Source organism: Martes martes (genome assembly GCF_963455335.1).
Source record: "Martes martes genome assembly, chromosome: 7".
NCBI classification, from domain to species: Eukaryota; Metazoa; Chordata; class Mammalia; order Carnivora; family Mustelidae; genus Martes; species Martes martes.
In genome coordinates, this window is record NC_137894.1 from 47,749,195 (window position 1) to 47,773,931 (window position 24,737).

At 41.5% G+C, this 24,737-nt stretch overlaps 1 protein-coding gene across 9 annotated transcripts in view; it reads left to right on the top strand.

Moving 5' to 3' along the window:
- The window catches only part of MAP2K5 (mitogen-activated protein kinase kinase 5), a 258,142-nt gene that overhangs the window by 170,523 nt on the left and 62,882 nt on the right, over positions 1–24,737 (top strand). For 3 of the 9 annotated variants that reach the window (XM_080807858.1, XM_080807861.1, XM_080807857.1), the window contains exons 17-20: positions 2,549–2,578; positions 2,783–2,869; positions 22,309–22,335; positions 22,647–22,679. In XM_080807858.1, the coding sequence (XP_080663984.1) occupies positions 2,549–2,578; positions 2,783–2,869; positions 22,309–22,335; positions 22,647–22,679 (177 nt within the window). The remainder of the gene's footprint in view (positions 1–2,548; positions 2,579–2,782; positions 2,870–22,308; positions 22,336–22,646; positions 22,680–24,737) is intronic. The other 6 variants (XM_080807862.1, XM_080807859.1, XM_080807864.1 and 3 more) reach the window with 3 other exon arrangements.

Here is a 24,737-nt window from a genome sequence, read left to right on the forward strand (position 1 = left end):
TGTATTTTTCATTTTAGGCCACTTTTTTTTTTAAGCCTTCCATTTATCATTGCTTATTTTGTCCTTTAACAAAAACCAGCATCCCATATTGGCACCGGCCGGCCTAATTTAGATTTTAACTCTGCGTGTTGTGGGCGAGTTCTTCTGCCGGTAAGCCATGTGGACAGAATTCTTCCACCGTCCTCAGTGACACATTAACTGTATACCCGAGTGAGTGACACAGTGCTTATGGAATGGCTTGAGATAGAATACTCTAAGTGTTGTCTACTCGTCATTACATTGTTAGCTTTTTTAGATGAGAGATCCTCCTCTTGGTAGTTTGATAATTCCAAATGGAAGGATATGCAAAACCTGCCATCCACAGGTGAGTGTGATGACAGGTGACAGGTTTTCTTGAGCTGTCACTGCCTGTCAGGTCAAGAAAACTTGTCCAAATGTTTTTGCCTATGATTACTGCTATAGTAGACCACAGCAGCTCCCCCTAAATGAATGTGCACACTCTCGTTGGCCAAAAACACACTATATCAACAAAATATAAGGCAAATGGATTGCCTGTATTGGGTAAGATTAGAGTAGGGGGAGTGGAGAGCGGCGTCTCCCCCCTTCCTAATTTAAAACAGTATATAGGGGTGCCTGAGTAGCTCCATCATTAAGTGGCTGCCTTCAGCTCAGGTCATGATTCTAGGGTCCTAGGATCGAGCCCCATATCAGGCTCCCTGCTTGGCAGAGAGTCTGCTTCTCCCTCACCCTCTGCTGGTCCCCTTGCTTGTGCGCTCTCTCTCACTCTCTGTCAAATAAATAAAATCTTTTAAAAAGCAGTATGTAGACCAGAAACATAATCACACAAACCTGAAGGGGAATTTGATTAACATCCACACTCTCTCTCCATCGTGCCATCTTGTGATGTTTTTGCTATCTATACTTTATACTAATCCCTAGATTAGTGATATTTACTAAGTGAAATAATGGTAGTATAACTTTATGTCTTGAAAATCGATGAACTCTGAGCATATAAGAGTGAGTGCAAGGTAATGAAACTGACTAGGCATTGCAGAACACACACACACAAATATATAAATATACATCCAAATGAGTGTTGGCCTTTTCAAAGCAGTCACCTTACAAGGTCGTATGGTTTATTCCTGTTACATTGCTCTTGCTCAGACTGGTTTTAGATCTTTGAAAATTAACCTCAGCATCTTCATGTCTGTTCTTATTAAGGGACAAAATTTTTATTCTTTGAAGGTGGCTTTGGGTACCCACAGGCCATTCAAACCTTAGTCAACAAATAATTCACATGATCAAAAAGCTGATGGGGTATAATTTTAAGTCCAAGATAAAATACAGTTCTAATAAAATGAAGTAAGTATTCTTTTGTTCTTTGAAATGATTCTAAATACAATTCCAAAAGAGTTCAGTAATGTTTCTGTAGTGTCCTTGTTTTTCAAATAAATGCATAACTTCTCAAGATGTAGAAAAGCAATGTAAAACTATGGAAAGAACACTGGATTAAGTTGCAAGTCTTAGAGTCAGGTCCCAGGCTTCTCCTGATTAACTGTGTGGGAACCTCTTCAATGGAACTCTTGGGTTCTAATCTGTGAAGTGGGTTGTTGCTCTCTTGGATTCATTCCAGCTTCAAAGTTCCCTGATACAGCGATTCTACTTTGAAAGGAGTTACAAGTACATAGAAAGGATGTCAGGCCTGAGGGTGGGCCACATTATGAAGTTGCAAAACTTGGCCACTATTTTCTTTAACTATGTTACAGTATATTTGGTCAATTTTCTCTTATTACTTTATATCAACTCTGTTTATGGTTGAATCATTGTGTTTTTACACGTGAGAATTCCAAGACCAAAATTAAGTGACTGGCCTAAAAACACATGGCAGTTTACAAATCAAGAAAAAATTGGGAGCACTCTATAGATTCACGGTCCCAGTTTCCTACCTAGACTGCTATGTAGTTCCGACTTCGCAGCCTTGAAATGGCCACTTTCCTAGTAGTGGTAGGTCTTTTTTTCCTATGGATAGAAAATGAATGAAAAAACTAATACGTTGATGAAAATAGTGGCAAAATTCTCTATTTCATATGGCCCATTCCCCATTTCCTACAACACTGCCTGTGTACTTGTTACTGAAAACCCTACAGAACCGTGGGCTGCGAACAGTAAGGTGTTTCCATCTTACAGGAAGAAAACCCTGTGGTCTCCTCCGGTTTTGTATCTCTGTCTAGATGAAAACTGTCTCACACAGGTCAATGTGTGAATAATGCCCATAAAGCCGGGACTGTTCCTAAGAGAAACCACATAATCGCAATGTTCAGTTGTTAAAATTAGAATATTTTATCAGGGATGCAACATTGCCCTTTGAAAATGTCCATTCTAAATACAACTTTTAATGTAATTACAGCAGTAGTTTAGTTCCTGCATCCAGGGTTGTGAGCTTTTTATAGTTGCTGGGTGTAGTTCTGAAATGGAGTACTTGTCTGTCTTAAGGAGATCTGCCCTGCATGCAAATCTATAACTAGACAAATATTATTTCCTTTCCCAGCTTGCTCTTGGGAGGTTTCCATATCCTCAGGTAAGATTGTTCATTACTGCCGTTTGCCACTGTGACATTCATTCCTATGTATGAAGGTGCAGGGAGCAATTGTGAACATTTGAGCCACATACAAATAAATCTGTCCTGTTAAATTGAAAAGTGATATCTTAAAGGAGTCATTTAGAAGTCTCTATTGATTTTTGATTTTTTTAAACTCCAGATTTTTTTTTCTCTTTGTTAAAGGTTGAAAGGCATCATCGTGCTCTTCTTTTGTGTGACATCGGTGATGTTTTGCCTTATCCTAGCCCCGTGCCATGTGCTCACACTGAGGTTAGAGGAGAGGCACAGCCTTTTCTTGATACACTGTTTGAGCTTTTGGTTTCAGTTAAAATTATTTCAATTAAAGGGTTGAGATGAAGGGTGAAAATACCTGATCTGGATCATCACTTTTGCTAAACAAATAGTCAGGCCCAATTTTATGGGGGTGTGATTCTGAACATACTATTTTTTTTTAATTGGCCACTTCCTATCCTCATTTGTAAGAAAACAAACTGTTCATTATGTTACCATTGTTGATGACAATCTTTATAATTTCTTTAAGATTTTTATGTAGAAGGGCGCTAGCACTTAAAATATAAAGCTGTTTCGTGGTTGGAAAATGATTCCCTGGTGTGTGCCGGGCGAAATAAGTGAAATGTCTAGAAGGATGAAAAATGCATGGATTGACTGTTTTCCTCTGGTTGGTGCTCACTGTTTTTCTGGCATCTTGGTCTGTACAGGCCAAAGTGCCTGGAGGCATGTCTGATTTAAAGGTGGTGTTGGTCTCTGTTCTTTAAGCATCTATTAACTTGCTATTATTATGCAAATAAGTGTTGTATTACACATACTAATTTATGCATGGTTAGATTATGCAGATGCATCACAAACATGGTTATTGAATAATAGGATGGGGCTCATTCACTCTACCATCTTTATAAGCTGTTTTAAGCAAATTCTCCTGGTACCCATGTGGACATTTAAAGACCCTTCACTTGCTGAAATGTGTCTTTTGTATCCTTTTTCTTTTACAGTTAAAGCCATCAGATGAGTGGGAGAGAAATTGTCTAAATTATTAGGTTCAAGAGTGTTACACTCGCTTGTCAAATTTGTAGGCTTCTTTGTTTAAACATAATCTTTTCTTAAAGAGAAAAATCTAAAATGTAATCACTTGGCATGCATGCTAGCATTTAGTCAGATTTTAGTGTATACAGCCTTGCTGCTTAGCTCTAGGTAGCCCATCAAATTAAAATCACATTTTCAGGATTTATAGCTCATTAGAATATTTATCTTGGTAAGCCTCTTATTCTGTCAGTAATTTTTAAACAATTCACTGTTCGACCAATTTATGCAGTCCCCTAAAATTTTGCAAATGCAGAGACCCTGTTACGTGTTGTCTCTCCTAGAAGGCTCAGTAAAAAACTTGTAAGCCATCTCATAAAAGTGCCAGAGATTGAGAACGTAGCTATATTCTTGAGATTCCTAATGTGTCGAGTAATTAACCAGTGAGATTTGGTAAGAGATGAGTCTAAGAAGCAGATAGCTGTTGCGTTTGATACATGAAGCATTTGGATGCTCTGGTCAAATTTGGGAAGGAGGCTGTACACCTTTGCAGTTCTGTTTTCTCAAATGTTTAAGTATACATTTACTTGATCAGTCAAGTGGAAGCTAGAAAATTCTAATGTGCTGGACTCCCTAGTTAGCAATAACCTTTATGCCAGAGTAGGGGGAAAGCCGTATTCCTTGAATCGTGATAGAATATTGTCACCAAACTGGGAGTTTTATCTGAAATAATAGAAGCAGCTTTGATGCCATTAGGCCTGTTTCCCAGATATTTCAACAGAAGTTTGTGTGCTTCATTGGCTAGAATCAGCAGTGACGTTTGGTTGAGTTGGCATTTATTTTACTGGTGTTGCACGACAGACTGGAGACTGGGAAAGGGTACTGTATTGATGTCTTTTATGCCCTTCACTTTGTCCTCAAAGTACATGAGGAGCAATGTTTATTTTCATAGTATTCCAGACACTGGATTATGAATAATACCTTCTTTTTGGCCCATCGTATCTCACGTGAACCCCAAGCCACTCTGTGAGATGGCGTCCCCTCCATAAATGGGGCATACGGAATGTTCGATTTGCTCAGTGTTGAACTGTAGTGGGGGTGGTTCCATGGAATCCCAAGTGTAGTAGGCAGGAGTGAATCACAGACATCATCGAATCAAACCTCTGTACCATATTCTGGAAGCAGACATCCACACTCTGCTTGAATACCTCGAGTGATAGGAAACTCACTACTTTAGAAACAGCCATCCAGTCAAAGCAGAGTTCTGTTTACCTAGCCGAGGACTGACTGCTTCATCTTATTGTCACCCACTGGTCTGGTCCTTGAACACATGAAAACCTTTCATAGGTGCTCATGATCACATAGTTTTGCATCCCTTCTGTCCAGGGCTGAGAACAATCCCAGGACACGGCTACTTTGAACTCAAAGCACAGAACAGAATTTCTAATCGTCAGCCAAAGTTCGCAAAAAGGATGTGCTCAGCAACCTGCCAGCTGCAGCCAAAGCAGAGCATGGCTTGAGCAGAGAAGAAAGCAGGGAGGAGAGGTCTGCTTGGAGACTTGTCCCTCCACTGGCCCAGCGTCAGTGCAGCTGACAGTGTCGTTAGCAGTGCCTCTTCCTGCTGGCGACACACTGTGTATCCAGTGGGGACGCAGATGAGGGAAGGGTGTCAGGAATGTATCAGGGAAAGTTGGTGGCCTGGGGCCACCATAAAGATCAAAGGACTGGATTTTTTGTTCAGGTGATCGTCCTGTAGGAACTCCATTGTTTTGTGAGTTAGGTTTGTGCTTATTGGGACGCACTGTCTAGTTTTCTTCCCTTTAGGCCTTAAAGTTGCATAGCCTCATTGGCATGCAGTTTAGGACTCTATGGGAAAAAAGCTCAGGAGCCACTGTAAGTGCACAGCCATGTTACTACAACTTATGATAGAAAAATAGCGATGTCTCTGATTCACCTTTCCGACATCGAGCTTCAGATCACTTCCTGTATCTAACTCAGGCTGTCTATCGCCCTCACAGGGGCTGTTATTCCCAGCCTCCAGGTGAGAAGACTGAGGCCTGGACAGGTGAGGCCCCTTGCCTCAGGGCTGAGTGGATGCAGGTAGGCCTAGGACTTGCAGGCAGCTAACCAAATGCCTGGGCTCTGTGGACTCTGAATGCGGTTGGCTGTTCATGCCACTCTTCTTCCCCCTGAGCCCCTCCAAGCCCTTCTCCTGGTTTGCCTTTTCCACTCCAGGGGCCCTCTCTTGTGGATGAGAAATGCCAAACATCGGGGGCCGTGCCATGGTAGATGATGACAGGCCGTTCCCTAGAGCCCTAGTGCTTTTCCTACTATGTGTTTAGCAGAGTGACCCCAGGGTCTGGAGGGCTCCAGAGCTCTCCCCGACCCCAGTGCCATTAAATTCTGGGTGCCTGCGAAGCAATAGGATCATGAAGAATTGTGTTTTTAAACGTCTCACCACCAGAACGTATCTCCACTTCTTGAACAGTTGAGCATTATCAGTAATCTGGAAAGATGCTCAGGTCTGGACAAGGACTGGAGCTGTGTATAGTTCATCATTTAGATCCAAATTCAGTTGACTTAAAAAACATGATGGTGGGCAATGGTTTGTTTAATGATGCCATAATTTAGAAGAAATGAAAAGATTGCCTGCTAAAAATTGTCATCCTTCATTCAAACTTTACAATGGTGCCCTGCATTAAGCCGGTAGTGAATCCATTAAGGAGCCTTCTCAGGGGACGCGCCAGCCCTGGCATTTGGAAATTTGGTAAGCAGGATGCCACAGGAAAGTGAAGATAACACAGATACAAATGTATTTAAAGTACTTTTGTGTGTATACAAATGTTGTTGTTCTTTTGGCTACAATTCCTGATCTTGGTTAATAAATTACATCAAAATGACCTGAAGTTAAAAAAAGGAAAAAAATCTGAGCAAATAGTGCCCCTGGTATTGTAAAGCTTTGAATGTTTTCACACCCCATTAATTTATTACTTCTCTTTCTTCATCTTTAAATTTCATTTTTTTTTCAAAACTTCCGACTCCCCGCTGCTGCCGTGATTTTCATCTTGTTGTTAATTTTCCCTGCTCCATATGGAGCTGCAGACATTTCACCTGGAGGCTGTACTAGATTTTGTGGTAGTGATCGTACTTCCGGAGGCCAAAACTGTCATTTAGGGTTCCCGGTGCATCTGTCTGCGCCAGGCTTTTCACTGGCATGGGAGAGTGTGAATAACAAATTGGATGCACCTGAGATTCAGATGATTAGTGTGTTTTGTGAATCCCCACGACTGGTAAGCAGATAGCTCTGGGGGGGGGCAGGAGGGCCGTACGGCAACTGCGGGTGAATCTGTGCTCACACCTTGCATTTGGGGCTTCGCGAGGGAAGCGCAAACATCCCAGGCAGTCTGAGTGCAGAGAGAGTAACAAATATTTCATCCCGCCTTGTCATTGATTAGAAAAGAGCCTTTAATTTCATTTCACCCCATGTTGTGATTAATTTGCATTCTTTGTCAGAAGTTAATGGAGTTTTTTATGGTTCACTCTGAAATCCTTGAAGACATCAGACTTGATCTGATGTTTATACAACCGCCAGCGGAATTTTTTCGTTTGATTGATGGCAAGCTTGATGTTATTCCAAACGGCTTTTTAAGCTGTTTTTAAGAATTATTTGAATAAAATGCAAGCAAGATATTGTTGTAACGATCAAGATTATCTGTTAAAAATCTGCTTCAAATAAAGAAGATGATAAGTAGTAAAAAGGATCAAAAACATAAGAGATATAGTGAATGGCAACGTTATTTGTTAAAAATACTTAAGAATGGCATTCAGATAAATTATTGCAATATCTAGAGATCATTTTTCTTGAAAAGAACATACCATCACCTGGCCAAATAGAATAATTAAGGCTAAGGTAGAAGGAAAGTCTGGATCTTTGGGATTAAAAACCTTTGCTGCCAATTGGCTAATTCTCATTTATTCTGCTAGCTTTTGCCACCAATGTACGAAATAGAGATCTGCTGTTCTTAACTGAAGGAGACAAGGTCTGTCAGGCCTGTTAGCTGAACAAAATGATGACGTATTACTTGTCTCAATAAAGAGGCGTTCTTAAATCCCAATACAAGTTCAATGTAAGTGGATAATAGAAGATTTTAAGTGAAAGACATGCATTCTTAATAGTATAACGACTGGCCTTTTTCATAAGATAGTACAGAAATGAAATACCCTGCTTTTAAAAGCAGGATACCCTGGTCGTTTGTGGGTAAGAGGAATGTGTGTTCGTTCCCTGTGCACCATCTATCAAAGTATGAGGGGAACTGTAGGTGGTGTTTGTTCAGAACCCCCCTGCTACTAACCAAGGAAATAAGTTTTGCAAATGCTTTTTGATTACTAATACCATTTGTTTGATATGGGGGCTTTGCCTTGCTTCAGCAGATCCTTGCTTTGCTGTGATTGCTGCTGGTGAAACTTAGGTCAAAAAGCTACTTATCTGAGCACTTTCATTTAAAACAGATTAATTTATTTGCTGTATCTGAAAGTTTGCTAAATAATTGGGTGGGTTTAATTGAACTTACTGCTTTCTGATCCTTATATTAACATGATCTAAGGTCTTTTTTATTATATACAATCCATATTATTGACCAAATTTGCCCTGTTTTCATTTAAATGTAAGCAGCTTGTCAAGGAGAAAATATTTTGTTTAACTTGTCTTGGAAACCTGCTATTTTAATGTGTTGTTGTTGTTGTTGTTTTCAATTGACAGACTGTCTTTTAAACATTCATTTATTCTGTAGTAATAAATTGTGTTCTGGATAGAGCATTTGTCTCATAATGGAGTACAAAGCATATGTTCTTAAAACTATTTTAAAATATTAAACACTTTTCAAAAGCTAGTGCTGAAATTCTAGGGCTTTTTTTGTTTTGTTTTGTTTTTTAAATATAATTTGAGGTCATTTTCTTTTTAAGATTTTTTTTTTTATTTATTTGACAGAGAGAGAGAGAGAGATCACAAGTAGGCAGAGCAGCAGACAGAGAGAGAGGGGGAAGCAGGCTCCCAGCCAAGCAGAGAGCCTGATGCAGGGTTCGATCCCAGGACCCCGAGATCATGACCTGAGCCAAAGGCAGAGGCTTAACCCACTGAGCCACCCAGACACCCCAAAATTCTAGTTTTTATACCTAATTTTATTCATGTTTAAAAACCTTTGACTATGCTACTGATTTTGATAATTTAATGTTAAATTCAATGTTAAATTTAATTTATTTTCATTCTCATTATTTGGGATATAGACATTTAAAGTATACTAATATTTAGGGATGCCTGTGTAGCTCAGTTGGTTGGGTGTCCTGACTCTTTGATTTCAGTTCATGTCTCGATCTCAGAGTAATGAGTTCAAGCCCCATGAAAACAATAAATAAATAAAGGAAGGAAGAAAGCATAGTAATGTTTAAAGTCATACAAAGTCAGATTTCATGTTCCAGGGTGGCCTGGGTGGCTCAGATGGTTAAGCATCTGCCTTTGGCTCAGGTCATGATCCCAGGGTCCTGGGATGGAGCCTCACATCAGACTCCCTGCTCAGTGAGGAGTCTGCTCTTCCCTCTGCCTCTGCCTCTCTCACTGCTTGTTCTCACTCCATCTCTCTCTCCCTCTCAAATGAATAAATAAAATCTTTTTTAAAAAAATAAGATTTCATGTTCCATAAAAGGCAGAGGTGAGGGACGCCTGAGTGGCTCAGTCAGTTCAGCATCCAGCTCTTACTTTCAGCTCAGCCCCATGTGGGGCTCATTGCTGGGTGTGGAGCCTGCTTAAGATTCTCTCTCTCTCCCTCTCTCTGTCTGCCCCTCCCCCCCGACCCCCATTCTCTCTCTCTCCCTGTCTTTAAAAAAAAAAAGGCGGAGGTAAAACTTAAGTGATAGGAAGATGTTCACTTATATACATTTCTTTCAGGAATCTTGAAACTCATTATCTATCTTATGCTTATCAAGAGATCACTTGTTATTTGCTTAGCCTATTGCAGAGGTAGGAAGTGGGTTCCCAGTATGTCTCTAAAATAAAACAAAAATGGAGTAAAAAGAATCCCCAAAATACGGGTAGCTTAGAAACATGACATTTTTCACTAAGGTTATATTACTTGTTAATTCGAGGTATATGCAGCTAGCCAGGTAAGCTAATAAACCCTGTCTTTTTTTTTTTTTTTAAGGATTTTATTTATTTATTTGACAGACAGAGATCACAGGTAGGCAAAGAGGCAGGCAGAGAGAGAGGGGGAAGCAGGCTCCCCGCTGAGCAGAGAGCCGGATGCGGGGCTCCATCCCAGAACCCCGGGATCATGACCTGAGCCGAAAGCAGAGGCTTTAACCCTCTGAGCCACTCAGGCACCCCACCCTGTCTTTTTTAAAACCCTAACCCCATATAGGTTTGATTTTATGGCAACTCCTAAACTATTGTATGACGTACATCTCAGTTCAGTACGACACACATTTGTCATCACAGGTACTGTGCCCTGGCACTGAGCACTGGAAGTACAGACATGAAACAGATGTGGTCCCTGCCCTCGAAGAGGCTAGTCTAGTGGAGAGAAAAGTACAAAACGAACACATGGCAGTTGATGCAAAAGGCACCCTACAGGAGGTGGTACACTCTGGCGTCAAGAGGAAGAGGTCAGCTCACTTTAGGAAGCTGTGAAGGTTTCACAGAGCGGACGATGCCTCAGTGGAGGTTCCTAGGCTAAAAGGATGGGGACGAACCTTCCAGGCGTTCTAGTCAAAAGGAGACTCATCTGGTAAAAGATAAAGGTCTGAAGCAGTATGTTGTATGCAGTAGCCCTCCAGGACTTAAATTCAGTAGGGAACCACTACTACTACTATCGCTTTCGTCTTCCTCCCATCTGAGGAATTTCCCTAGGTGACTTTTAAAGGAGTACTGGGAGGGAAAGGAAGAAATGGGAGGGCAGAGTGGTAGAGGAGAGTGGTGGTGTGTCAGGGTGGAGATAGTGCAGAGATCAGGTAATGAAATCGGGGTTGAGAATTTCGTGAATCCCTTTGAGATGACCGGGAACCAGTCTGAGGCTGGAAATCATTTCATTTTAAGATCTCTGCCCCCAAGGTCAGCTGGTACATGCCTCTGAGGGACTTGGCACATCACAGGACATTTTCTAGACTGCTGGGATAGGGAGTTGTCATGCTCAGGTGAGCTAATGCCTACAAGGACCCTTTGAAAAATATAAGAGGGTAAACAAGAGCAAGGTAATATTAGTATTAGTTATATTTCCAGAAAGTACTTTAGGGATTTACCTATGTAACTCTGAAAATATATGACCATGTCTCATGTCTCACACCAGATGGGACTAAAATGAATTACTTTTCTGATCCCACAAGAGCCTTCCTTTACAGTCTTTCTTTTTCGACTTACAATTTATCATTCACAATCACAATCATAATATATAGAATTATATACAGAAACTAGTCATTTTTAGTTCAGTAACTGGGGACCATGACTCTTTTATGATTTTTAAATAATTGGCTTAGCTCAGAAATAGAATTGAACTTTGAAGTCATGAATTTGGCGCCCAGTCTGGCTTCCAGGTGGCCACTTTGCCATCTTCTCTCCCCTACGGGCTCTGTGGTCTGGGAACCCTTCCACTGTTTCCCCTTTGGTTTTCATGGGTGCTGTCTGCTACTTCAGGGGATCCGAGAATTTCAGAATGCGACGAGATCTTACACTGATCTCCTCCAACTCTTCTATTTTATAGAGGAGGAAATGGGATTCCAATAGCCATCCGGTGACTCACTCATGATGACCAGGTGGTCAGCAACAGGGCCAGATTGGTTCCCACCTTAGAAGGACGGTGTGGGGAGAAAGGCACCCAGGGGCTTTGATCCCAAATGGCCATTTTTATTTGGCACAACCGTCCACTCGAGTACTGCCTCCAGCTGGTGTGTGCAGAGCTGGAAGTTACTGTCCCAGGATGCTCCTTGTCTACCAGGGAATTGCCGGTGGTACAGAGCCCTGGGGAGAACGTGGTCCTCAAAGGTAGCAGCAACAAGGACGTCAGTTCTGACCGTACTCCAGTGTTTTACTTACTACTATTTTCAGTATAGAAAACTTGGGTAGATTTGGGACTCTAAGTTAAAAAGGGGGCAGACCCACCCAAGTTTCGTTTGAGCACAGATTACTTTTCAGATGTTTAACAGTTCTGGACTAATGCTTGGGGGGCTTGGGAATTCTTCCTCAGTAAAGTGCTAACGATGCTAAGAACCCAGCCCTCTTTAGTGCCAATCAAATGGACAAGCTAAGTTCATTGAAAACTCAGTGAGTTGCCTAAAAGGAGCAAAGAGCTGATTTGATTTAGGGCTAGAGATTGCTCGGGACACATCAGGTGGAGGGTCCCCAGGGTTGCCGGGAGCTAGGAAAGGAGGCAGTTATCTGGTTACACACATGGTCAGGGTGTCAGCTCCAAGGAATTGTGGGAAACTGAGGCAACCAGTCAGAACTGAGTGTGGACTCACTCTGTCAAAGCCTGTAGGTGGTGAGCGTCATGGGGAGAGGGAAAGGAAAGCTTGAGTATAGAATGGTCTCATGAGGAAAGGAGGCCAGAGGAGGAAAGAAGACCAAAGAGGGTAATGAAACTTGTCTTATTTTCTGTTCGGAAACAGGTTGCAAAGAGCACTATTCTGGGCATGAGGAGAGTGTGACTGTAGTCCTGGTTCTAGTTTGGTAAAATACAGGAAACAAGAGAAAGTTGGCAGCTAAAGGCCTTCCTCCAGCCCATGCCCTTTGGACAGCCCTTTGCCACCCTAGCCAGGCAGCCACCAATGCTACTGACTCAGGGCAGAGAGGACCAGGAGGCGACAAGTGACATACCTGGCAGGCGACAAGTTCAATCATTGTCAGAATATGGTTTACTCCCCCTCCCCCTGGCAAACACACACAACAGATCTCAGTTTCCTCATCTGGAAAAGGATAGAGGTATGCTAGGTCAGTGATTTGCAGAATGATGGGAAGACAGGACATGAAGTCAGTGGGAAGTCACACCTGGACACATACACACATGCTTGCACACACAAACACAAGAACAGTTCTGATTTGCTCTCTTAGTTTCGGTTAATGTGTCTAAGTAATATCTTACATGAACTTTGGTAAACAGAGTCTGAAAAATGCTGGCCTAGATCCTTCTGTGGTCTCCTTTCATCTGGTATGAATATCCTCCTCTTTTCCACACCTCCAGCTACCTTTCTCATCACCATCTCCCCGAGGACGCTCTTGGACTCTACTGAACCAGATTTCACTTACATCAAAGCGTGAAAGGTGTGTCCTACAACTCTGAAACAGAAATCAAACTGTGTTCAGTTCCTTCTAGATCCGTGGCTGCTTTCCTTTAAGTCCTGTTTTGAATCTCATCCACAATCAAACCAGTAAGACACATGTTAAGTAACATGGTTACATGTGACTAGATTTCAAGATTCTTTCCTTCCAATGCAAGCTCTGTGCTCAAGTCTTAGCTCTGACCCTGATTTTCAGGGACCTTAAATAAGTCCCTCATTTTTGTGGACCAGCAATTGTGGCTTATCCATCTTTTGGGTCCTAGACTCCAGTATAGTGCCTGGCAGAGAGTGAGTAAACGAATCAATGAGTTAGTGATTTAGTCTGACTTGACTTTTTTACATGTTGGCAAAGCAGACATTAGAAGGAAAAAGAATCAATACACATTTTTAGGCTTTAAGTTAATATTTTGTCCCCTTTTCTTCTGTGTCCATATTTCCACCCTGTCCTGCCAGCATTAATACCTGAAGGATAAAAGCTTCCAAAGAGTTGTCTTAAGATACTTGAGGGTTCTTATGTAAGACAAGACATGGATTGGTACTGTCAGGAGGGTAGAACTGGAATAAGAGGTAGAAGGGACACTGAGAAGACATAAGCTCCCCATCACTGCATGTGTCCAGGCAGAAACCCTGTCCACCAGGAGTGTCATGAAGAAGAGATTCAGGGATCAGATCGAGGTGGGTAGACGAAAAAATTAAGATTCTTCCAGGCCCCAAGAGTCTATGATTCAGCTTCAGTGTTGGACAGGCCTCTCCTGAGCCAAACAAACAAAAGACTGATGTTATATTTCCTATCTGTTGCAAGGGAGAGGCAACAGGTGGAAAATAGACTTGCCTAGATTCTGCATTGGTTTAATCATGTAATCATTTTGACTCTTGAACACTTTGTCAGTAGGAAACACATAAGAAATAGAAGAGTATAGGAAAGAAGTAATTCTTTCTCAGTCCAAGATTTGTAAACTTCTGTGTTTCCCTTCATTGAGCCAACCATGTGATATGGCTATCAAAAGCATGAATGGACTTAGAGCCTCCAGGAGTTTCCTCTGCTGAATGCTGTAGAATGTCCAGAACAAGGTGACCGAGCCAGTCAGTGTGAGGTGTATGTGCAGGCATGGGTGTTCTGCTTTGTGAGGAACGCATGCCCACGACCCAACATTCTAAGAAAGGCCGTCACAGTGGTGGAGAATGTGAAACCCTGCCTGGCTCCCCCAGGCAGCTTCCCAGTTCAGGTAATGGAAAACCCAACTCAAGTTGCCTCAGCCACAAGGGGACTTGATTGAACTGCATGGCCAAAAATAAGTATTGCTGGTTTTTGGTAGAACTTGATCCAACAAGTCACTTTTGGTTCTGCTCTTGGTGGGCTTCTTCCTTCACAGACCAAGACCGGTTCTTAGAGTTCCAGGGCGATGTGCTCCCCAATGAGAAGGAAGACTGGGTCTCTCTCTGCCCTAGGCTTCAGTTTGACTGGGTCAGTTTAGCTCCCCAAGCCGAGGGGATTTGGATGATGCTGACTCATTTAAGCCTGATGCCCCACCATAAAGCTGGTGATGAAGTAGCTGGGGGGAGGGGGAGGGGGGGAGCACATGGGCAATTTAGGGGCAGGGGGATGTCATTAGAGTATCATTATTAATAGAAGGGGGAAGAATAGAGGGCATACCAGTCAGAGCAAATGATACCAGGAAGAAAACAGGATGTTCACTCAGGAGAGAAAACATGGTGGAGAAACAACCATCTTCAAATATGTGAACTGCCATCACTAGACGTCATCACTATAGCGCTGGACCATGGGCATTTCTCCCAGGAGGACATATTTGAACTCATAATCAGAAAGGACCTTTTAACAATTGAAGCCACCCAGGATAGAATCATTGGAATCCCATCTCTGGAAGTCTTCTAGCAAAGACAGGATGCCCGCGGTCAGGAAGAGCATAAAGTGAATTTCCACATGGAGCAAGGGGTCAGACCAGGTGACCTCTAACATCATTCTGGATTCTATGGCATGTGGGGGATTGAAGCTAACAGAGATGCAGACTAAATGAGAGCTCCAGAAAAAACCCTTTGAGACATTTTGACACCTTAAAAATCTTTTGCTATAGCAGATTTATTTGACCATAAAGAATGGAATGGTCAGCAGGCCTTTCTCAAAAAAACCATATCTCCTCCCACTGCCGCCCCCCCCCATACACACATAACTGATGTTCCAAGCTAGATTCTGAAATAAGACCACCCTTTATTGGAACAAAGAAAAGAGAAAAGTTTGATGCAGCAAATGTATCTTCTTTGAAAGGAAAAATCTTCTAAACCTTATCTGAAAGGAAAGTACTTAATGGACGTCTCCTAGGGTTAATTTTATAATTCACATTGATCATTTTAAATTGTGTTTCTGAGCCCCTGCTTTTCTCACAAAATTCAGGTCTAAATATTAAAATTTACATTCACCCAGAGGATGATTTACTAGGGTTCCTGTACACCTATGTGGAGTCGGACATGAGCTGTGTCAATTTTAAATACACGAAGGATAAAAGAGTGTAGACTGGCAGTCGGGTCCTTTCTTTCCTGCTCACGGACTGGCAGACCCAGCAAATGAATAATGTTACAGTGTACCTTGATGCTCCAGCTGCTGTGTTTTGTGTGAAAATGCATTGTCCTTGATACTCGGGAAGCGGTAAGAGCCAAGTGATCTAATTTATGGCTGTGATGATTTTCGGTCTGGTCCCATCTGAGCTAAGCCCTCCTCTAGGCATCTTAGAGCCTTTCTGTCCCACCCAGATGTTTGTGAAATTCTAGTTTTAGCTTTTTTTTTTTTAAGATTTTATTTATTAATTTGACAGACAGAGATCACAAGCAGGCAGAAAAGCAGGCAGAGAGAGGAGTAAGCAGGCTCCCAGCTGAGCAGAGAGCCCGATGTGGAGGCTCAATCCTAGGACCCTGGGATCATGACCTGAGCGGAAGGCAGAGGCTTTAACCCACTGAGCCACCCAGACGCCCTGGTTTTAGCTTTTAAAAACTGGTCATTCCCGAAGGCAGCAGGGAGAAGGTGCCATGAGTAGCTCCTTGCTAAATCTTCTTGCCACTTAAATTTTAAGTCCTTAATTGTTTAAGTTTCATGACTTATTTTTTTGCTTCTGTTTTGTTCTGTATAAGGTATGCTAATAGACTACAGGCATGATAAAAACTTGAACAACAACAGAGGCTGATAAACAGGAGAGCTATGATGGCACGAGTGAATTATACTTGTTCACTTTATATTATTGGTAATTATATATTATTCATTTATTTTGTCTCATCCTGTATTCAATATCTAAAAATATCAGTTCATCAGAATTCCCATTTATGGTTCACGAGGGTACATTTTGTTCTACTTTTTTTTTTTAAACAGTCCTTTGTTTAGGAAATCTTACAGTAAGTTAGTGGTACTAAGCAATGTGTGTTTAGCTTGTGGTCAGGTGGAAATAATTTTTCTTTTCTCTTGTTGAAGCCTTTTTGAGATTTGAGCACTTTGATTTTGCAAGCTGTAACAGATTGGAGGTGGTGTGTCCCTAAATTTTAGCACCCAGCACTGGGCCAGATAAAATTAGATTGAATGCCATTACCAGCTGCTGAGGCCATGGGGGTCTGACTGGCATTCCAGGGGTCTTTCTGACTCCCATTTATGCATTTTCTCCACACCAGGCAGCCTCCTGAGTCAGCAGTCAGGTCCAGGCCAGGCTGTATCTATGACCTTAGACACTGCACCCCTCTTAACCTCAGTTTCCCTAATAGCAAAATGAGTAGATGGTAGTAGACCATCTCTGAAGCTAGTTTCATTAAGAAAAAAAATTTTAGGTCATTATTCTTCATTATAATATAAGTCTCCATTTACCCTAATCCTGGTTTATATTAGGCAGGGTTGAGCTTAATGCATCTGATTTGAAAAAATAGTCTGCAGAATAGCTACGGTTGCTAAAACATGAGGTGGGGAACAAGAATAGAGTTAAACATTGAAGGCTGGAGTGTGGCACCGTTCACTCCACGCACACACGCACCCCCGGTATCCTTTACAAATGCCACCCATATCATTTAATTTCCTATTTCCTTTTTCTGCTTAAGAGAAAATAACACAAGCCTGAAAAGCAGTAAATATGTAAAGAGAAAATTTGTCAACTGATATTGGAAGATCTGACCTCAGTCACACATAAATCTCTCCGACAAGGGCTGCAGGGCAAGCCATAATTTTAGAGAGTAAAAGAGAAAATGAAAGCTCCTAGCCGGTGTCTTCTTGAAGTTACATAGGTGGATCATTTTCGTTTTCTGATTGTGCTTCTGCACATAATGTCAAAGGGCTGGTGGTGAAGTCAGCTTTCCCTCTGGGTGTAGAAAGCGCCTCTGCAGAGATGGGAAGGGGACGTTCGGCTCCCAGAGTCGCTGTTTCTCCCACAGAGTCATGGACTACAAAGTTGAGACCCCATAAGCAAACTTTTGCATTGGCACTTTCCACTCTAGGATCAACTCCCAAAGTCATTTGTTGTGTCACAGGAGCTTTTGAAATTGCCAACTACATGTGGTCCTTGCAAGGAAATAAATGATAAGTGTTACTGGGTGCCTGGGTGGCTCAGTGGGTTAAAGCCTCTGCCTTCGGCTCAGGTCATGATTCCGGGGTCCTGGGATCGAGCCCCACATTGGGCTCTCTGCTCTGCGGGGAGCGTGCTTCCCCCCTCTCTCTCTGCCTGCCTCTCTGCCTACTTGTGATCTCTGTCTGTCAAATAAATAAATAAAATCTTAAAAAAAAAATGATAAGTGTTACTGCAGGAACACCCCATAATTGGCACCTAGACCTGCCTGTTACGAAGTCAGTCCTCCCTGTTTAAAAACACAAGGATCTGTCTTATGTCAGACTGAGGCTTAGCTATCCCTGCTTAGTGTGACTTAAAGTCTTATAGCTAAAGAAGAAAAAAAAAAAGCAAGGCTATGCCCAGAAGAGGGAAGGGATTCATCTAATTAGTTTACCAAACGCTACTGGTTCTGGAGACTGATTAACAAAGTGTAATGACTGGAGCAATGATTGTTCTGTTCATTGTCCCAGAGTACTAGTTACACATAGGAAACTCAACACCAGCAAAGCGGGCAGGCAGGACTCTGGACTTGGACGAGTTAGTTATAAACGGCATTTCATATGTTGTAGGGTACAGGCAGTTCATCAACCCTAACAATATTACTCTGTTCCTCTGAACTCCACTCTCGCAGCAAAGCATTTGGAAGGCAGACCTAGAATAAAGAGAGGCATTCACAGAGCTAACATTTTATGTCGAGTACCCTTAGCACCACTTGTAATGTGCTATAAAACGCAGGGCTTCCCTCTTCCATGAACTGTGTGCCAAAGCAGAGGCAGTGACTAGAGGTCGACTTCGTTGTGGTCTGCTTTATGGGTGCTGCGCCCGTACAGCGGTGTGATCTTGAAAAAGGTAAACAACAAAGAGTTTACCAGTGAAAAATATGCCTAATATAAATACAGTCGTGTCCGTGGCAGTTCAGAATTTGAAAAATACAACTGTGGCCTTAAATTTTCTGGTGGAATTAAACAGAGGAACAGAATATAACCTTTAAGGCAATATATCTGAGAGGGAGAGAGGAAAGAATATATCTAACTGTATGGTCTGTGTGACATTCATATAAAGAAAAGCACAGTAGCTTTATTTAATTGAGAAAATGAATCAATTACAATGATGTTGCATCACCAAGTTCTTGTGAAATAGAAGATATAAGTCACCGCATTGTGTAACAGTGTTAAAAAGTAATTGAGTATCTTGAGCATTTTGAATCAATTTCAGGTACTAGCACTGCTACCTTAATACAAAATTTATGAAGATGATTTCATATAATATGTAGCTATCAAAGCCGTGTAATAAAACCTGGTAACAACATCTCTCTTTAAGAACCTGAGAAAAACAGTATAGTTATAAGATCATAAAAAAGACTTTGGTATTGCCGTTGCTCTCTTTCTCATAGTAAAGAAAAAGCATTAAAATAGTAAAATTTTAAGTTGTCTTAAACCAAGGCTTCTTTAACCCACAGAACAGGGCAAAGTGGAGACTCTGAGAGCTTAGTTCATGAGGAAGTGTTTTGCCCTGAACTCATTTCAGACAACTTATGTGTTGCTGGGAACGATATTGTACCATTTATTCCTGAATTTATTTCGAAACATCTCACTTAGAATGTTTACTGCATGGTTTTCCTCAGAGAATGTTGTAATCCCCCTGACCGTTGGAAATTTGTGAAAAACAGTCTCTTTGCCAAAAATGGATTTCTGATTCTTTGTTTGTTACAAGTACCTCCCCTGTTGAAGTAGATCGATCTTGTGAAGAATGGAGGGGTGGGGGAAGAGTACCCGTGTGTACCTGGAAAAAATAAAATCAAACACCAAAGAGATCCCCTATCGTAGGAGAAGTGACCTGGGCCTTTCAAGATTTCTGAAAGGTGATGTGGCTTGTTACCAAAGTCCTTAACCACGCTGGGGTGGTAGTTAACCCATCTTCCTTTTTAAAGTAGATCTTTACCATGAGAGCATTATGTAGAAAGTACTCATGGACTAGAAGAAGGAGCAGTAATTCAGCATAGCATTAAGTGGGAACTATTCAAGAAGAAGCCAAGTCAGCAGCCAAGAACCGCCAGTCATCGTGGTACAGTGGTTTCAGGGAGTGGTGGCCAGGGAGAGCAGGGATGAGTAGGCCCCATGTTCAGTTGGGATAATACAGGGGAAAGTGCTTTTTAAAACACTCAAGCACTAGGGGCGCCTGGGTGGCTCAGTGGTTTAAGCCACTGCCTTCGGCTCGGGTCATGATCTCGGGGTTCTGGGATCAAGTCCCGCATTGGGCTCTCTGCTCGGCAGGGAGCCTGCTTCCCTCTCACTCTCTCTGCCTGCCTCTCTGCCTACTTGTGATCTCTCTCTGTCAAATAAATAAATAAAATCTTAAAAAAAAAAATTAAAAAAAAAAACAACAACACTCAAGCCCTAGGTGAAGGGTCTGCTGATAAGCCATATGGAGGCAAAAAAAAAAAAAAGAAAGAAAGAAAGAAAGAAAAGAAAAAAAAGGAAAAACATAGTTTCTGCCCTTGGGAAGCTTGCAGTCTAGTTCAGAGGAACTCGCCAAAAACTGATGATTTATCAACTTTACCACACCAAGTATAAATACATACAAATCCAGGTTTTTAAAAATTTTTTTTAAGATTTTATTTATTTATTTGACAGAGATCACAAGTAGGCAGAGGCAGGCAGAGAGAGAGAGAGAAGAGGAAGCAGGCTCCCCGCCAAGCAGAGAGCCCAATGCGGGACTTGATCCCAGGACCCTGAGATCATGACCCGAGCCGAAGGCAGAGGCTCAACCCACTGAGCCACCCAGGCGCCCCATAAATCCAGTTGTTTTTAAATAATGCTGTGATTGTCGACAGATACTATACAGACGCTGGAAAGAAAGGAGCATAGGAGAAGCCCTGGCATCACTGTCCCTGAGGCCTTGGGCGTGCCCCAACCTCCAAGAGGCCAGTCTTCCCAGCAGAAGATAGAAGTGATCATCCCTGGGGCACCTGGGTGGTTTATTCGGTTAAGCGACCAACTCATTTTGGCTCAGGTCCTGATCTCAGGGCAGTGAGATTGAGCCCCGTGCTTACGGCTCCTTTCTCAATGAGGAGTCTGCTTGAGATTGCTCTCCCTTTCCCTCTCCCTCCCCTCTGCTCCTCTCTCTGAAATAAACAAATAAATAAATAAAATCTTAAAAAAAAAAAAGAAAGAAATGATCATCCCTGCCAACCTCAGGGTGGTTGTGCAGATCAAATATACATGGAAGAACTTTTTATTTTCTTATTTTATTTCTTTTTTTTTTTTTTAAGATTTCATTTATTTATTTGTGAGAGGGAGTGAGCACAAGAGGGAGAGGGAGAACCGGACTCCCCATTGAGCGCAGAGCCTGACGCAGGACTGGATGCCAGGACCCCAAGACCATGACCTGAGCCAAAGCCAGATGCCCAACGGGCTGAGCCAACCAGGGGCCCCGTGGAATAATTTTTAAAAATTTTTTTAATTTAAAAAATACAGTTGACTCCTGAACAACATGGGTTTGAACTGCATGGGTCTACTTATATGCAGATTTGGGGGATAAATACAGTGCATAACTATAAATGTATTTTCTCTTACGATTTTCTTAATAGTGCTCTTTTTTCTATAGATTATTCTAAGAATACAGCGTGTACTACATATACCATGTAAAATATGTGTTACTTGATCGTTTATGGTATCGGTAACACTTGTGGTCAGTGGGAGGCTGTTAGTCTCTGGGGAGTCAAAAGTTGTATATGGATTTTCAACTACACAGGTGTTGGCATCCCTAAACTGCATACTTCATTGATCAACTGTCCAATTAGCACATTCCCTATATTTTACTAGCTGGTTGGGGCCGTTATCTCAGCAAACAACTGACCTGTCAATACTGTACTTGGTTTCTCAAATTTTCCTTTTTAGGAAATTTAGTACCTGGGACTCCATTTTCACGAGTTTGTGATATCTGCAGTAATTTGTGGCGGGGGTGGGGGGTGGGGGGCTTGAAGTGTTTAGTACTTTGGTTACTAACTGGATGTGTTATTAATTTGGTGACACATTTTAGTAACTTCCTAAGAGATATGGCTTATCCGTGTTCGATGTGTGAGCAGCCTGCCTTCACAATGTTCATTAGGAATAGGCATTCGCTTGTCTCTGTTTTTTATTCCCTGAGAAACAGGGTAAAACTTGTATGAATTTGATTTTCCCAGAGAGCATTGCTTCCCAGGAAATGGGCTAAAGGAACTTCGGAAAAGGTGGAATCTTCACCCCACTCTGGAGTTAAAGACAAATACTTCAACCACATAATTAAAGTTTTCTTCACAAAATAGGGGATTGTGAGCAGACACTGGCAGGAATCCAAAATTCTAATTTCTGACTATGATTTAATTTCAATTTTAAATAAATCGGTTTTTAATTTAAAAAGAGTGAGCTTCATAACATTAGCAATGATTGCAACATTAAGCCCAGTGTTCACAATCTAGCAATATAAAACATTATTTATATCTGAATCGTAAACAGCCTTTTGAAATGGATTATGGTTTTTCTCCCTATTCTAATACAACCTGGAGGGTACTAAAAAGTGTTGTGTGAAATTAACATTCTGCTGACTTTCGCCTATAAATGAGAAGCGAGCTATTAACATTTGTGTATTTTCATTATGTAAATTGTGTTAACACATGCCCACAAATTGCCACCAGCAATGCAATAATTTTCTCTCAGTGATCATAATGTGTCCAAGTGAGTCATTTTGATTATGACATGCTAATTACATATTGCCTTTTTTCAGATTCAGAAAAACCAGGGATCTTTAATGGTAAGCTTTATGAGTTCAGAAAAAAATTCACTTTTCTTTTTCCTGATGGCTGCTTCCTTTGCATGCTTGAATGCCTTGTTTTAAACTTAGCAAATTGCATTTTGAAGGAAATGCAAACCTTTAACTGCCTGTATTAGATTAGGTACCATTAGAAATAATAGAACATCCTGAGCATCAATGTTTTTATAAGAGTTTGCTGTTGTTGATTAATCTTGCTATATTTTATTGCATTAATGATTTTTTCTTTCCACTCCACTGTAAAGATATTGCATCGAGGCTAATACTTTTTCCTTTCTTCTTTCCCGTTACAGCCTCTCCAGCTTCTGCAGTGCATTGTTGATGAGGTGAGGCATCGTCTTATGTGCTTTCACTCCTAAAGTCATTCCTAATGGTGTGGAAAGCTTATATTTTGTTTCCTAATGAAGCACAGTGCCCGACATCCTCGGAGCAAGTTGTGTTGTATGGCTCTGGGCTGTGTTACGTGGACTGGCCTTGTCCTGAATCCCACTCTTCGGATTCTGGCCCAGAATCCCTGCCCAAACAGACTGTCCCACGGGCTGGTCCTCAGGGGTATTGGAAGCCCTAAAGACAAAACAGGATAATATTAATTCAACGTCTCCCTAGCCAGATGGGGATGGAGCCGGAAATTAAAGTGGTATCTTTTTTTTTTTTCCAGAGCAGATATTTAAAGTCATTCCAGTAGTCAAGGGTGAGAGTTGAACAGCAGACATAAGCTGGATAAAATTTGTCTTCCTTGCTTTATTTACCCAAAGCATAGCAGGGTGATAAAAATGTTCCAAAACTCTAGGTCAACAGTTCAGCTTTAATTTCCTAATTAGTCGTTTTTCCCTAGAATACATTCCTAACTTCTTGTACTTTTAACGAGAATCCTCACATTTTAAGTCACCCTACCTCTGATATTCCCATCCATTGAGCTCCGTGGTCCTTTGCCTTCTTGGAATTAAGCTCCCTGCGTCTCTTTCTCAGTCTACTCTTTCGACTCCTTGTTCTGAATTTGAAGTCTGTTTTTCTGTAAATTAGCAGAACACAAGGCTTCCAGTGTATGAAGCTCTCAATGAAGAACCAATAATGTTTTTTTAAAAGCTGACTTTTTCTGGGCTTGGGCTTGCCTACCAGCAATGTTTATTTTTTAAACTTTAACTTTACAATATTTAAAACACTTGTAATGAAGGCGATAAATGATTCAGATAGGAAAGTTTGAAAGAAAAAAACAAATCGTAATTCATAATTATTCCTCTCAATTAAACATCTGTATAACCAGTTATGAGATTTGGGAGAAAAAATAAAGATCCTCCTAGGAAAAAAACAAGCGCACACAAATATCACAATAATAGTAAGAATGGGGCTCTAACATCCTTAATGGTTGCATCCGTCAGTCCATATATCCCCTGCAAGCCATAAACCATGTTAGTACAAAAATGAAGGCATCGTCCTGAAACAAATGGAGGTCCCATTATCTCAAATATCAGACAGGCCCCCTGGATCTAATAGCTCATCAATATCTTCTGTCATCTTAGATTCCAAAAGCATCCCATCCCCATCAGAACCCTCCCAATTAAACTGATTTTCCTGAGGTCCCCCTCCAGGGTTGCTTAGGGCCAGGCCCAGGGAAACTAGGCCTACCCGGTCAAATGCACAGCCTGCTGAGTTTTCTGGACTCTCCTGTTCCTGTTCTGCCAGGCTCCTAAGTTATCAGAGCTTTCAAGTATAGATACTCCTCACCAGCACTACACATATTACCGGGGAGCTAATTTCAAGTTCTTCTGAATCAAATAGATATTTTCATTCCTTATTTAAAGCAGCAGTGATTACTGTTAAATTGAAAATCTTTTACTTGCTTGATTTGGGCAATATACTGAGACTTTTGAAATTATCCCAAGGAGATGTTCTAAGGCGGGGAGGTGTGTGGGGAGGACAAGAGTGTGTAACTTCAACAGTATGTTTTTCTTTATAGCATTTCTTCGTCGGTTGAGAGAAAAATATCACTTAGACACCACTTCCCACGTATCCAAAAGACATATTAAAATATCTTCTTTATGGAAACTTGGGAAATGCACATTGCATTTGCTAAAACAAACATAAATTGATCTTGGAACTGAACTGCTGTTCAGTGATGAGTATTAGGAAACAATTGACCAGATGACTTGCCTTCTGTAAAGGGCATAAGGGCTTCTAAGAAAGAAAGGATGGGGAGGGGGATGTTAATTACTGTGCTTGTCTGTCCCATATTTGTCAGGCTTCTCCTTGCTGTGGTACAGTGTTTTGCAAAGGGTGGTCTCAGAACTAATTGCATCAGATTCTTGGACCCAGATCACTGAATTAGACTTTCTAGGGATGAAGGCCAGGAATCTACATTTTACCAGCTTCCCAGGTACCTCTCT